General features: G+C 58.1%; 5 protein-coding genes across 5 annotated transcripts; 3 read left to right on the top strand and 2 right to left on the bottom strand.

Annotated features, from left to right (window-relative positions):
• Positions 1–484: 484 nt before the first annotated feature.
• On the top strand, positions 485–922 carry PSEUBRA_000511 (uncharacterized protein; the record flags this gene model as incomplete). The annotated part of the gene is made up of 1 exon (XM_059464403.1): positions 485–922. The coding sequence occupies one exon, from the start codon at positions 485–487 to the stop codon at positions 920–922; it is 438 nt and encodes a 145-aa protein (XP_059321063.1).
• A 2,096-nt stretch (positions 923–3,018) lies between these two features.
• On the top strand, positions 3,019–4,653 carry PSEUBRA_000510 (Cytochrome b5-like heme/steroid binding domain protein; the record flags this gene model as incomplete). The annotated part of the gene is made up of 1 exon (XM_016436112.1): positions 3,019–4,653. One exon carries the CDS (start codon positions 3,019–3,021, stop codon positions 4,651–4,653), a length of 1,635 nt encoding a protein of 544 aa, XP_016295090.1.
• Positions 4,654–5,634: 981 nt separating this feature from the next.
• Positions 5,635–6,843, bottom strand: PSEUBRA_000509 (Regulator of G protein signaling domain protein; the record flags this gene model as incomplete). The annotated part of the gene is made up of 1 exon (XM_016436102.1): positions 5,635–6,843. One exon carries the CDS (start codon positions 6,841–6,843, stop codon positions 5,635–5,637), a length of 1,209 nt encoding a protein of 402 aa, XP_016295089.1.
• Positions 6,844–7,524: 681 nt separating this feature from the next.
• PSEUBRA_000508 (Protein kinase domain protein) lies at positions 7,525–11,070 on the bottom strand (the record flags this gene model as incomplete). The annotated part of the gene is made up of 1 exon (XM_059464401.1): positions 7,525–11,070. The coding sequence occupies one exon, from the start codon at positions 11,068–11,070 to the stop codon at positions 7,525–7,527; it is 3,546 nt and encodes a 1,181-aa protein (XP_059320989.1).
• A 1,630-nt stretch (positions 11,071–12,700) lies between these two features.
• Positions 12,701–13,759, top strand: PSEUBRA_000507 (DNA/RNA-binding protein Kin17, conserved domain protein; the record flags this gene model as incomplete). Its single annotated transcript, XM_016436111.1, has 1 exon — positions 12,701–13,759. One exon carries the CDS (start codon positions 12,701–12,703, stop codon positions 13,757–13,759), a length of 1,059 nt encoding a protein of 352 aa, XP_016295087.1.
• Between the last annotated feature and the right edge of the window lie 1,434 nt (positions 13,760–15,193).

Here is a 15,193-nt window from a genome sequence, read left to right as displayed (position 1 = left end):
CGATCCCGAGCCGGCCCTGCACAATGCTTTCGACTGTCCCTCCCAGACCGGTTTGACTGCGTAGCTGCTGTACCTCGCGCTGTAAAGCTGGCCCCGCCAAACGCTCTTGGCAGGCTCTGCCAAACTGATCTCGTGGGCTCCGCTGAGACGTGAGATCCGAGCCGCTGCCTCTGCGCGCTCGAAGCATCGTCATTGGCTGGGCCTGCAAAAGCGTTCTCGCGGATACCGCCTCGACGTGATGTCTGTACGGCAGGCCCTGCAAATTCTTTTCTTGGGCTCTGCCAATTTGTCCTGGCAGGGACTGCTTGGACAGTTCAATGCACTTCGCCTAACGCGCAGACGTGCGAAGCAAACCATCTGCTGCCTCTCTGCGTGCATCGAGAGGAGTTGCAAGTATGGCCTTGGTCGACTCGAGGAAGAACCACATCAGAGCGAATGCGATGGAGCTTTCATCATCATCGGCTTCCATGACGAACTATCAAAGATGTCCGACTTCGATGAACGACCTGCCTCGGAGCGACACGGACCAGGCAGCACACGTCTACCCCTTCCACGACCCGAAGCTGAAGGGGAAGTGCGGTTGCCCACGGTCGCAAACGCCTCGCCTGACGAGATGTTGCACGCCGACCTCTACAAGACTTGGTTGAACGTCAAAGTCACCAACTTCAACTTGGGATCTGGACGGGGCACGCTTCAGCGATGGCCGTTCGACAAACCAACGGTCGAGCAGACCATGGGCCGTATGCCATCTGGCCAGGGCACCGTCTACATGGACGATCTTGGTGGCGTCCGGGAGGCCATCGAGATGACCAGTGCCCGCATCAAGAAGGACGTCGCCAACGCCAACAAGGACGAGGCGCCCGCAAAGAAGGGCGTCGCCAAGAAGCCGGACGACACCAAGGAGCCCCGCTGGCGCCAGTAAGGGCTCCGTCGGCAAGACACCTCCGGCTGATCCGTTGAGCCACTCGGCCCCGCCTCAACCGTTCCCGACGGTTCTGGCCTCTCCGATTCAGGACACTCGGACCAGGACGTACAAGCTCGAGCCTACTGCCAAGCTCAAAAAGGTTCTCAACGACTGGCACGAGTGCGTCGTCATCACAGGTCAACGTGCGAAAAGGTGTACGAGAAGCCATCGCAAAGCGCAGACCACGGACAACAACGCATCCTGCTTGCCGATCGAGGTACGCGACACACGGTCCGCCCACGTGCTTCAAAGGTCTCATCATAGGATGCAGGATCGGCTCAGAGAAGGGCGTGCTCTGCCAGATCGATTTTGCGGGGCCAGCCAAATCGCGTACGCAGGAAGGGGCCTTTCTTGGTAGGAGACAGGCCCTGCCAGTGCGTTACGCTCGGCCATCCAGCACACGCTGATGCCAGCGGCTAGCCACACGCCGCTCGTGGGGGCATCCGCTGGCTCAAGTTTTCGTTCAGCGCGGAGGCGCTCTTCCCGGCAGCGTGGTGGTCTACTCTGGCCGAGACTCGCATCGCCAGCGTCAGCGAGGAACGCAACGCTGATCCTCAAGCGGGCCGCGCGCCACACAGGATCGAACACACAGCGCTCACGGAAGCGAACCTTCCTTCACACAGGCGGGCGAGACACAGAGGCAGCGCCCGAAGCAAAGATCATCATGGCGCAATCAGCTTCGGCTGGCCGTACCCCGCAGATCCTAGCAGCGGGTTGCCACGGGAGTTGCGAATCCCGGATCGACGTCATGCAGGGTGGCGTCGCGTGGCTCACGTCGGTTTGCGCGGAGAATTTTAGAAAATGTTAGACCGAGAACTGAATCGCTAGCTGCCGTGCGAGAAACATCGCAGGGTGATAACCCTGTGTATCATTGCGGATGGTCTGGCCAAAGTTCGTGAACAATGGTCCGTGTTTCACTGTAGGTAGGTTTCGGACCTCCGGTGAAAGTTCTCGCCGCCACTCGCGGATAACGGCTGGTCCTTTCCTCCGCACCCAGCCGCGCCCTTTTGGCAGTCAAGCTTCCTTGTAAGCTGCGGCGTACGCTCGTGCTGTCCCTCAGACCGGCGTTGCAGCATGCCCGATACCTTCGCCTAGCAAGGCTCCAGAAGCGAAAAGCCTCATGACTCAGGCACAGAGAGCAAAAATGTTCATCAAACGTCATCATGGCGCTACCGAGGAGCTTCTCACATGTCTAGCGGGCCAATGCTAGTACCAAGTCCTTGATAGTTGAGGGGAGGATGATGAGAAGGTCACCAGATCAACAGATCAGCGGGCTGAATTGCGGGGTATAGGCCGCAGGCATGAGCTCTTCGAAGCAATTGCTATGGTCAGAGACACTGACGGCGGGAACAGGGACAAATTGGCAAGTTCGGATTGGCCTCGGGTGCCTGCGCTGCTGGAGGGCGGCTTGCCAGACGGCTGGAGAAGCTTTCAACAACTGTGGATGGTGTCGAAAGGCCTCTGAAAGCCTACTCGTTTAAGCTTTGGCGAGAGGTGTGTCTCGTCATTACAGTATCGAACTCTGCGCCCAATTTCGCCCGCCCAAATCTGCGGAACCTCGCCTAGTTTATACGAGTGAGTGTGAGATCAAACTCGGTGACCTCCTCAGGCCTTCAGAAGCCGAGCATGATTCGCACCCTTTCTCCCCAACAAAGTGCTGCGTGCAGCTGATTTTCGTGGCATTTTCAGGCGGAAGGGCAGTATCGTCCAGTGGCAATTACCTCGGAACATTCGCACTGATTGACACCCAACCCTCACTGTCCGGCCGCCTCTCCCCGGAGGCTGGTCGCGCCGAGCAAGTTTCTCGTCGGCGAGCTCCGCACATACGCCTTAGGGGTTTCCTCAGATCCAGCGCAAAGCCAACATGTGAGAAAGGCAAAGACGTTCCGCAGCGCTTCTCGCAGAGACCAAAAAAAGAACTGATCCGCTGCCACGTTTTTTCCGCCACGCGCATCCACCACAGTCAATGTGGCCTCTCTCTATATAATCACATCTCTGAACTCATCAATCCTCCTTCCTTCACGACACCACCTCCCCTTCACAAACACATCATCATGGTCGCTGAACTCAAGCAAAGGTCCACGACCGCTACCAAGGATGCGCAGGCCGCTCCTAAGGAGGAGTTTGCCGATGCCAACATCCCTGACGACTACGTTTCTCGCGTGCTCGCCACCGAGAAGCCTCTTCCCCCCGTTCAGCTCAAGAATATTCTCAACGAGATCCAGTGGGTTTCATTCTTGGCGTTGACCGTCACGCCCCTTCTTGGTATCTACGGTCTTTTTACCACCAGCTTCAACAAGTACACCTTCGCCTGGTCGGTCGTCTATTACTTCATGACCGGTCTCGGCATCACCGCTGGATACCACCGACTTTGGGCTCACCGCGCCTACAACGCCACCCTTCCTCTTCAGTACTTCCTCGCATGCATGGGCTCCGGCGCTGTGCAGGGCTCCATTCACTGGTGGTCGCGCGGTCACCGTGCTCACCACCGATACACCGACACTGACCTTGACCCCTACGGAGCTCACTTCGGTCTCTTCTGGTCGCATCTTGGTTGGATGCTTGTCAGGCCCCGCCGCAAGCCCGGTGTGGCTGACATCTCCGACTTGCGCAAGAACCCTGTCATCAAGTTCCAGCACAAGTTCTACATCCCCATGCTCCTCTTCTTCGGCTTCGGTCTCCCCACCCTCGTTGCCGGCCTCGGCTGGAACGACTGGCGTGGTGGTTTCTTCTTCGCCGGCATGCTCCGCCTCGTCTTTGTCCACCACTCGACCTTCTGCGTCAACTCGCTCGCTCACTACCTCGGCGAGGCCAGCTTCGACAACAAGATGACTCCTCGTGACCACTTCGTTACCGCTCTGGTCACCGTCGGCGAGGGCTACCACAACTTCCACCACCAGTTCCCCATGGACTACCGTAACGCCATCCACTGGTACCAGTACGACCCCACCAAGTGGTTCATCGCTACGATGTACAAGGTCGGTCTCGCCACCCACCTCAAGACCTTCCCCGACAACGAGGTCAAGAAGGGCCGTCTCGCGATGCAGCTCCAGAAGGCTCACGAGTTCGGTCAGCAGCTCGAGTGGCCCAAGTCTTCGGCTCACCTGCCCGTCATCTCGTGGGACGACTTTGTTGAAGAGTCCAAGACCCGCCCTCTCATCGTTGTTCACGGTTTCATCCACGATGTCTCTTCGTTCCTCGATGAGCACCCCGGTGGACGCCACCTGCTCACTGGCAAGATCGGCAAGGACGCCACCACTGCCTTCCTCGGTGGTGTGTACGACCACTCGAACGCGGCACACAACCTGCTCTCGATGATGCGCGTTGGTGTACTCGACGGTGGGTACCAGCTTGCCAAGGATGAGCTTGCCAAGGCAGAGCGTGAGAACCGTGCCCACGGTACCTCGGCAAACCGTCCCGCTGGTGCTCCTCCTTCGCCCGTCACCTCGGACGATGAGGACTTTGCCGCTCCCGCCACCCCCACCGACGAGGAGCCCATGACTGCCATCAGCACCGTCGCTGCCGCCTCGGAGCAGCTCAAGTCGCAGCAGTCGGCCGACGGCATCAAGTCGATCTCCGACAAGGCGGCTCACTACGTCACCCCTGGTGAGGCCTACACCATCGTCAAGCGCGGCGAGCTCAAGGCCAACGCCAAGGTCGACGGTACCAAGTTCGGTCGCTTCCTCTAATCACATCATCCCATTGCAGCATTTTTCCTCTCTAGTCACATCTTGCATTCCAGTTCTCCATTGGCACACTGTACATATACCTAGCGTGCCTCGTAGCGCACTCATCTCTCAAAATCTCAGTGTTTCATAACTGCTCTTCTTCGTCTGATGCGAGCTACTCGTCTGTCTTGATCATTTGAGTATCGTTTCCCCGTTCTGTGTTTGGTCTCTGACAAGCCGTGCTGTGTAAGAGTAAGAGCGAGTCAAGCCTTTGGCCTGCCCTGACGTCATGCACGGTGTCAGAGGTGCCTCGAGGCTGACCTTTCAGCAGCGCCCTTCTTTGCCGCGAAGCAGACCTTGGGGCGCGCCCTCCAGCCGATGCGCAGCAGCGCGAGTCTCTTCTCAAATTGGGTTGGCAGCCTGAGCAAGTTGAAGAAGAGTGGCTCGCAGCTGCATCAAAGCTTTCAATTGAGGAAGCGTGACTCGAGATTCTGACCTTGACTCACAGAGGCTCATACTGGCTGAGTTGACACCCTATCTCATGAGCCCTTTCGAAGGCGTCGAGCTTCTTGGTTGCGTAGGGAGCTCGTATCCCGCCGAACACTCCCCCCTCCGCAGATGTGTCAAGCTTTGAGAGTCCTGTCAGCCGAACCACGGCGTTCCCCTTCACAGTGAGGCTCAGGCTCCGCAACACCCTGTCCAACCCTGCTCGCACCCAAACGAGACGCTGCGCAGAGCCACGCACGGACACTTGCTCATTCCCCTCAAGGCTAAGCCGACACGCCCTGAACGCCGCAACCACACAAATCACGCACCACACCGACTGTCTGAAGATGCGAAATCCAACATGATTACAGATATCGCAGTGAAAGGAAAGACTCGGGTGAGAATGACAAAAAGAGCGTGAGAAAGCCCACCAACGGCGCGGCGCAACAGGTCAAGCAGCCCGTGTTTTCCCATATCCGCCCGTGCTCGCCCTAGTGGCAACCGACAAGATGGCCGTCACAACCGGTGACCAGGCACGAAAACAAACAACACCGTCAACGCAGCCGTGATAATCGCAATCAACCCGATCAACCCAACCGCTCGCTGCAGCAACAACCGTCTCACGTACGGTTCGCGCACCCTGATCAGCCGAAACGGAGTCGTCTCGCTCTGACTCATCAACACCAGCACGGGATCCAGCTCGTACTGGTGCGACATCAACAGCAGCACTGCGACCGCGAAAGGCAGGATGACCCAGCATCGCTTCGCCCGGTCCACGTCCAGAAAGATGAAGCTGAATCCCGTCGCTAGTGCCGCCCAGAGTGCTAGCAGGCCGAGCGAGAGACGTACGAGCACAGAAATGGGTGTGAGGTTGCCAAACGCCTTGGCCCGGAGGAAGCGCGGGAAGACATCCGCCTCCATGGTGCGGAACACGTATTCCTTTTGCGTGTGGAACATGTCTGGGATGCGCGCGAGTGCTCGTTGCTGCTCGACATCCTGCGGATGAGGCAGCGTCGCGGAGGAGATGGGGAACGAGGTGATGCGCAAGGGGCCAGGGAGGTAGATCTCCTTCTCGGACCCGGGGAGGAGGTAGCGTGCATAGATGCGCTCTGCCGAGGCGATGAGGTCGGTGCGTGTGATGGCAGCTGAGCGCGAGATGACCGTGGGTGCAACGGAACCTCGTTTGGCGAGAATGCTCTTTCTCTCTGCGCGCGTCTGTTGAGCGAGGTAGTCGGGATCACCGGGGAAGCGAGGCGCAGAGAGAGGCGCGCCTGTCATCCCGGCTGTGCCCGGTGTGTGTGGAACTGGACTCGGCCCATGCGAGAATGCAGAGTAGTTGCCATCGGGACTGTCGACCCGACTCTGATGGTCCCAGCTGGTTTCGGCACCTCTCCTCGCCGTGTTGCTCTGCTCGTTGATGCCGTTGATCCTGTTGTAGATGCTGCCTCGTTCGAGCGCCTCGGCGTAGTACTGCGGCCAATCCTCCTTGACCGACTTGCCAGACTTGCGCAGATCCTTGAAGTAGGCTCTGCAAAGGTTCTCATGCTGTTGAACATCGAGCCAAAAGTCGAGCGCGTCTTCGGCGCCTTCGCGTTGGAGGTAGAGGTAGAAGCAGTAGAGGTCGACAGGTGGGAGCGTGCGGCGGGCGAGCACTTCAGCCAGCGTAGGAAGTCGCTGCCTTGTGCGTGAGGATTGGAGTGCAAGAGGTCGCTGTTTCTCCGACATGGTAACTGAGAAGCGGCAAGGCCACTGTGTATTATGATGCGATCCCGCTGTGGTTCGCTTTCGGAGTGTCGCAAGTGTTGCCTGCTTGGGCTTGGAATGGTGTGGCAGGGCTCGATTGTGAAAGGCAATTCTGCTGTGTCAAGAGCGCTTCTGCTACGTCAGGGCTGATGACGGGGTATCGTAGCAGTTGCTTGGGATGCGCTAAGGGTATCTGGATGCGGAGGATGATGCAACGGACGAAGAGAAGACGGTGATGGTGGTAAGAACAGAATCGGTGGGGTTGGTCACAACACTTGAAATTTCGCCGCACGCAGGCAGCAGAGCCTTAATCTCGACTTTTTGGCCAATTCAGGGGTGCGAGGCTTGGGCTGAGCATCAGCTGCCGAGTGTTGCTCCCGAATTTCGCCTGAGACACCAACACACGCACGCGTTCTTCTTTTTCCATGATCTGCGCCATTCACAAATCTCAATCCGCCAAATGAAGTGCTGCCAGCTCGCTCGCTCGCTCGCAGTGGCTCCGACTCGCTTCTCAGAGGAACAAAGATGATCACTCGCGCGCAAGATCGATGCAGGATACTGAAATGAAATGCGATTGTACGATGCTATAAGTCAATGATTTTGTTTGGCAGGGGAGATCTACCTCTTGGTCCTCGGATGGTAGCCGCCCAGCTCAGGGCCACGTCAAAGGGCCGCTGTTGCTGCTGCGGATAGGATAGTGGACCCTTTGCCTTCGCTAGCGATCGTGCAGGACGGCACAATCGGCGATCGGAGTCGTTGCCAACCAAGAGGACCAGTCCAGCCTGCAAACCCGGCCAGGAAGCGATGTTGGCAGATTTGCTCGGCGGATGGCCTCGATTCGGCATCCAGCTCGAGACAGCGCGAGATGAGATCGACAAAGTCGTCGACACGTCCGCCTCCGTCTGGATCGGCGCCTTCCTTGTCCTTGCGCGGAGACCAGGCCGGGTCCAGCGGGGTTATGTCGATATCTTTGTCTTCGAGCGCCTGCTCTGCGTCCGCCGGCCCGCCGCGTGCAATCAGGCACCGCTCCTTCAACGTCTGCGCTGCGCGCGTACCTTCTTCCACGCCCTGCACCGCTTCCTCGCCGTTCCAGAAAGGACATTCACCGCAGAGCAGCACGAATCCAACGACGCCGAGCGCCCAGACGTCCTGCGCCTGGCCCGCGTACTTTTCTCCCTGCAAGATCTCCGCTGCAGCGTAGTCGAGGGTGCCACTGAACGTGTCGAACAGCTTGCCGGGCCGGACGTGGGCTGCACTGCCAAAGTCGATCAGCTGCGCGTTGCCTTCGCCGTCGAGAATGACATTTTCGTCCTTGATGTCTCGGTGAACAATGTTGTTGGCGTGCAGGAACCACAGCGCATCGGCCACCTGGCCAAAGATGCTTCGGCATTGAGACGCCGCCAGGCCGTCCGGCGCACTCTCGACATAGTCAAAGAGATCTTGGCCGCGGCCAAAGCACGGCATCACCAGGTAGTAGAATTCGTGGTCCTCGAAGAAGTCGAGCATTCTGCAAATGTTCGGATGGGATGTCGACGTCGACGAGACTGAGGCCGCTTCTGGCTGCGCCGGCGCCTCTTCTCGCTCTGCTTCGAAGCGTTTGCGTGCTCGGTACTCCTCGAGCGTCTTCGGACGGCTCGGTGACCACGGTCGCGCCTTTGTTGGTGCAACATAGGCGATTCGTCGAAGCTGATCCATGACGTGAATCTCGACCGGAATGGGGCCAAGGACACGATGGCGACGCCAACAGTCGGCAAGGATGCGACTCTTGATGATGTACTTGATGATGACCTCTTCGCCTTGTGGACGACCATCGAGACCTTTCATGCGAGCCTTCTTGACGAGACCGTAAGCGCCTCGTCCGATGTCGGAAACAATCTCGAAATCGGCGATACTCTTGTTCGCATTGTGCTCGTGTGGATAGAGTTGCGAGACGTTGTGCACCTCGTTGAGCAAGGTGGGTCGCTTGCTGCGCGGCAGACGCACTGTGATGCCGCGATCGACCGGGGCTTGAGACGTGCTGGGGCCGCCGTGAAGATTGGCAAGGGGCCCGCCTTGAATCTGAGCGAGCACCATCTTGTCTGAAGCCAGAGGCGTCAGGGGCTCAAGGTCGGTGTGGGGGAGGATCCTGTCTGTCTGAGGCGACACGGGGGAAAAGTCGTCTTCGTCCTCCTCGTGCAAGCTCATGAGCTCGTCGCCGAGGACAGATCCTGCTCGACTTGCAGCGCGGCTGAGCCCAAGCTGCTTGAGCTTCTCGAGCACCTCGGCGCCGAGATCGTGACTGTCCGAGTCGTCACTGTCAGCGTCACTGTCGTCGTCGTAGTCGCCTGTGCCGGCATCGATGTCGCTTCTGGCGGAGGACTGCAAGCCTGTCAGCGCAAAGCGCGAGCTCGTGCTGCGATTGGTGCCTGTTCTGCTCCTCCTGCCTGCCAAGCCGACCCCTTGGCTCTCCAGGTATCGCGACCATTCTTCTGTGGTCGGCGTCCTCATCAGACCATTGGCGCCGACAACGGCGGAGCCCGAAGGCGATCTGCTGTGCAGATTCCTCACACCAGTGGGCATCGAGAGCGTCGCGGCGTCGGCAGACGAAGACTGCGCTGGCTCCAAACGGTCGTTGACTTGAAGTCCCAGAACCGTATCAAGACGAGCGAGCGCCGCACGAGAAAGCGAATGCTCCGACTTTTGGCGTGGCACCAGCGAAGGACGCCGAGAGTTCTCACCGCTGTCCACGCTTCTTGGTGGGAGCGAGAGCGGAGGCGGCGTTTGTGAGGTAGACGCAGGCCGATGGCTAGGGCGGGGCGACGACTGGAGGGACGTTGTGGTGGCCTGCTCGGTCACCCTGGCAGCGGGCTGCAACACAAAGACAGGGGTCGAAGCGTCCCATGCCACGGGCGCAGCTGCCGCGGTGGAGCCCGGGGAGGCAGGTTGCGAAAAGGCGGCGGCGCGAGCGTGGCGTTGCGCTTCGAGGACGCTGAAGGGAGCGTTCTCCCAGCCAGTGTTCTTTCGAGCGCGCTCACGGGCAGCCGCTCTGCCCCCCTCTGCGTTGGCGAAGGTCATGGAGAGGCCAGGATGCAGAGCCAGCTGCGATCGCGAGCGCAGCATGATGGCACCAGAATGCTTACGGGGTATCAAGGGGGAGTAGGCGTTGGTGACCGAGGACGACAAGACTTCTACGGCGTTGGGCGAGAGACCGGCATTAGATAGCGGAGAGTCGACTCGCTGGCCCCTGATGCCCGACGGGGTTGGCGATTGCAAGAGGCCAAGTATCGACGAGCTGGTGGATCGGTTTGAGGTTGCTCGCTGTGTATGTGTCGGATCGGTTGATTGCGCGGACATTTCATCTGAAGCACCAACGCAATCGACCGAGGGCGTGGCAGCGTCGGCTGTGCCTTGACTAGTCGAATCCGAAATGTCCTCCTGGTCTGTGGCGCGGGCCTCCGCGATCTCGGCTGCCGCGACTGCATGGTGATGTGCCGGACTGGATGGAGCGGTAGCAGAGGGTGAAGGTGATTGCGAGGGTCCCGTGCATGCGGTCTCGGAAGCGGGTTTCGCACCGATGCTCGACGACTCAGCTGGCGGCGTCGAAGTGAGGTGTTCGGAGTCACTGCTGGGGGAGACGGCAGAGGAAGCCAGGCTGGATGCGCTGCCGGTGGAATTGCGGTCGGATAGCGAGCGTAGGGAGAATGCGGCGGCGGAAGAGGCAGTGGATGTGCGGGAGGACGCTGGTGCTTCGGTAGGCTTAGATGAGTCGTTTGACCTTGAGAGTAGGGAATGACCACGATCTGGACTGCGTTGGTGAGCGTCGTCGCTGGCTGAGACAGCATAATCCTCGTGCTCACCGTCGTCCTCCTCCTGGTACCGAGCGAGCATTGAATGCTGCGCTCGAAGCGGTTGTCGAGACGAAGAAGAGGTATCTGGAAGAGAGTTGCGACCCCAACTTCCGGAGCGGGTGACGCCTCCGACGCCGCCGAGCTTTGCCAAGCTCATGGGGTCGCTCCTGACGGAGGAGGTGGAATGGCGCTTGAAGCGATCATAATAGGGCACGTCGTCATTCTCATCGGCGTTTTCCCTGTCCGAGTCGCTGCCAGCATCGTCGCGAGAGAAAGGCAAGTGGTTGCTGGAGGAAGCTTGCGGAGAGCCAAAGTAGCTCTGGCGTCGCAGCGACTCGGACGAGTTGAGCGCTGCGACCGGACGAATCTGTTCGAGCGGCATGGAGCTCTAGTGAACGAAGGCGTGGATCAGCTCATCTGTCTGGAGGGTGTGCAGGTGTATGTGCGGATTGTATGTGCGGGTGCCGATGATGAACGATTTGGGCGCCCGTCGACGGCGAATGTGCTCTTCGTTGCGTGATGCGATTGGCGAAGCTAGGCTACCGACAATCTAGAGAAGTCGCACTTGTTACCTGCCTGGAGGTCCAGTTGAAAGCAATCAAGAACGACCGATCGATGGGTTGCAGGGAGCGCGAGTGGGAGATGAGATCGGATCGTTGGTGGGTGCCGTTCGGGAGCGAGGGATAGCAAGGCGACCTCGTTGCTATGCGTGGTGTGTGACTGAGGTCTGGCCGTGGAGTCTTGATGGGCGGAAGGAGTCGTAGAGGGAAAGTGAGGGCGATGGCTTTGAGCTATCGATGGAAGCTGCGAGGCTGATGACTTCCGCCGGCGATGCAGTCTGGCTGGGCGGAGAGAGTCAGAGAGGGTGAGAGAGGGTCAGACGCTGCGTCCACTGCTGCGGAGGGCAGACTGCAGAGTCTCAATTTGCTTCTGGTGCTGCTGCTGCTGCTGCTGCTGCAAGGGCAATCTGTTGAGCCATTTTTTTTTGGCTGAGGAACGTGAACACGAAAATCTAGAAAATCACGTTCCTCTCTGTCTCACCCTTTTGCCGTGATGCTGCCGTGTGCTGAGACCATCTTGCTATTTCTTGGCCTTACTTTTTTATCGGCTGACACGATGCAAAGCTTGACCGTGGGAATGCAATTTTTACGTGGATTTGTATTTAAAGTTGAGGGTTGCTGTTTCTAGGGTCCATCCACCAACCGCGTTGCAAACAAGAGTGAGCTGACACACTCTTTCTCCTCTCTCTTTCGAAGGGGCGTATGCGGGATCGTCCTCGGCTCACCTGTCCGCATCCCGCTAATGACAGCCTATTGTGGCTGATCTCTGGTCGCGAGGACCGAACAATAAGGCGACGGTAACATTGATGTTCTACACTTTCATTGCGCCTTCCTCGCCTTCGTATGATCAAGATATGATAACCGCATCGAATTACAGGGCATTCAATCGCTGCCGTCTCTCTGAGGGCTCGTCACCTTTCCCCGCGGTGCCCGCCCGTGAGCATGTCAAACTGATACAGGCGATACCAGAACGTCGCCTTGTGATGTCAAGGTGATGGCTCGCTTTGCCACGCTCCCGCCGAACCCGCGCACACGATCAGGCGGGATCTGAGTCAGGCATCATCATGTTTGGCTGCGCCTTCATTTCAACTCCGCCAACCGTGTCGTTTGGACCCCACACGATATCACGCTCAGATCTTCCGTGTTTCGTTGCTTTTCGATCAAAGCATTGCAATGCCTCTTCGGAGATCTTTGCGAAAAAGTCCAGACGCCAAGCAGGCAGATTCATTGCATTCAGCCGAGGGTGTGCGGCCTCGAGACAGCTCAAACAGCGCGACAGGCGGACGAGTAAAGAGCGCAATCAAGCGTCACGTGGATCGGCCAAAGATCGGAATTCGGATTTCTCCACCCCGCCGCTGGCTAAATTGATGAACAACTTTGCCCGACCGCAACCTCCTTCTCGACAGTTTCATAGAGGGTGTCCCGCCTTGGCCTCGGACGTCAACATCGATCATGGGGAAAGCAGAGGCAGGATCGCTCAAAGCGATCTCCAATGCTGCCAAGGCAAAAGGACTAACCAAGCTAAGGTTCTACTGCCAGCTTTGCCAGAAAGCCTGTCGAGACGAAAATGGCTACCGCAGCCATCTCGAATCCGAAGCGCACTACCGCCAGATGGATGCTCTTGCTTCCTCGGGCGGGGCTCAGAAGGTCATCGACGATTTCAGTGCCACATTTCAGCAAGAGTTCGTTCAGCTCCTCAGCCGCCGATTTGGCACTCGACGCGTCCGAGCCAATCAAGTCTACCAGGAGCACATCGCAGATCGACATCATACGCACATGAACGCGACGCAATGGACCAGCCTTTCCGACTTTGTCAAGTATCTCGGGAGAGAGGGCATCGTACAAGCTGAGGATACCGATCAAGGCTGGTTCATTACTTGGATCGACAATTCTCCCGCAGCTCTTGCGCGGCAGGATGCGCTGCAGAAGATGGAGCGGGCCAAGATGGACGATGAGCAACGTCAGCGCCGGCTTCTTCAGGAACAGATCGAGAGAGCATCCAAAGCAACGCCCTCCTCGGGCGCGACCCAATCTCAAACAGATCAAGATGCACAGTCGCAGAACAAGGCCTTGGAAGGCCTGCAGAGGAACGGTGCCGGTCCGATACGCATTGGCTTGTCCTTGGGGTCGGCAGCGCAGAGCGCCGATGGTACAAAAGCTTCGTCTGAAGCGAGACAGTCCCTTCCGCCTCCTGTAGATGCATCAAAGACGACAGCAGCATCAGGATCTGCTGCGCCTGCACCGTTCAAGATGGGGTTCAACGTGCTCAAGTCTACTTCCAGATCTTTGAATCCACTCAAGCAGGCGGATCAATCAAGGCGTGACTCGGGCTCAAGCAGTGCTGCATCGACCAGCAACTCTACGGCTAGAGCGAAACCTCCGAGCAGCATGTCCATGGCGGAAAAGATCATGCACGAGGAGATGGAGCGCAAGAAGAGGAAGGCAGAGCCCGCTTTTGGACGCTCGGCTGGTCCGCAGATGCAGCAAGGCATCAAACGCAGTCGATTCTGACCGTGCTCTGCCCCCATCGACACTGATAGGCGCCACACAACGCTCCGCTTCACCGAATTGACACATCCTCTGCCCACACAGCATCACACGTTCTCCGTTCCTCCTGTTCACAGCATATACCCAAAAGCATGTAATTGTACCACCGCCACTGCATCAATCCCCACGAAGCATCCGCTCATTCGGCCTCGGTGTGGCGCACGTCCACAGCCTCGGGGAAAGAGGCAGAAGACGAACGTTTGAGCTGCTCTCCCTGAGGCCCCGATCGACACGAATCGACCTCGTAAGCTGACCGTGGCGATCGCCGATTCGTTACGAGCTGAATCGCAAGCTTCAGCTGTGAGCTCAAACTCGATGTTCCGTGTTTTCGATTCTCAAGGTTCGCCCGCAGACACTCGAGAAAGTAATACAGTAGTCGCTCATGCGCCAAGAACGTCATTTCGAATTCGGACAACCTACTCGTGAAGCATTTTGTATTGCTCATTTTCGTGAGCACATGCAGGTGCACCAGAACACGATTTTGCTTGGCCTTGGCTCTCCAGACCCAACGTGCCAAGAATGGCAGTTTTGGCGCTTCGATTTTAGCCCATTTGCTCCCACTTTCGACGAGGCTCTGAGGCTGCAGTTCGGATGGGCGCTGGTCGTTTGGAGAGAGATTCGAGCGAGAGGCAAGGGCCAAGATGCATGGCAGCCGCTTGCTAAGCGAGCGAATCCAACAGCATCGACTGCTCTGAAGAGCTCCTTGTTTGCGGTGACTGCGGAGTCAATGCAAGCCGAGCCAAGACCCGCTCCATACAAGGGTGTGCAGCGTGCGTGGCTGGGCACATGCACCTAAGCATTCAAACTCCCTCATTGTTTCAGACGAGATCGACCCCTTGTGGGACGCAGAGACAGGGCTGCAAGCCCAAAAAGTTCTGGTGCCTTGCTCACTAGTGGCCACGACTTGCCGCTCATATCGTTTCTGCCGTCGCTCGCTGGTTGCGGCCTGCTTGGCAAAGTCTTTCGATCCTCAACACGAATCGCATCCGGCTCGCTAATCGTCTTGGAGAGCCACCGACTTGCTCTACGACTTCCACTTCCACCTTTGCTACCACCAACGCTTCCTACCAACAACATCACCACCACCACCACCACCACCCGCCCCACGCTGCGTCCTGTCTCCATCCCGACGCTGCTGCTCTTCACGCAGATTCTACCTTGTCGGGTCACCTAGTCAGCCTCCGCGGAAGCTTGCATCGACAAGTCTTGCTTTGCTCAGTCTAGCCAGCTACACAACGGCACCAACGCAATTCGGATTCGAACCAAGGGAGCACTCCTGCTATCCTGAACTGCTACGGGCTTCGTAGCGAAGTCGCTAGAGACGACATCAAGACTGTTCTGACTCTCTAGGCCAGCTCAAGATTCAGGACATGCAGTCCTGACCCCAGCATCCCCCAA

This window comes from Kalmanozyma brasiliensis, assembly GCF_000497045.1.
Source record: "Kalmanozyma brasiliensis GHG001 unplaced genomic scaffold PSEUBRA_SCAF1, whole genome shotgun sequence".
Classification (NCBI taxonomy): domain Eukaryota; kingdom Fungi; phylum Basidiomycota; class Ustilaginomycetes; order Ustilaginales; genus Kalmanozyma; species Kalmanozyma brasiliensis.
The sequence above is the reverse complement of the archived record's forward strand: the minus strand, read 5'-3'. Positions and strand labels throughout refer to the sequence as shown.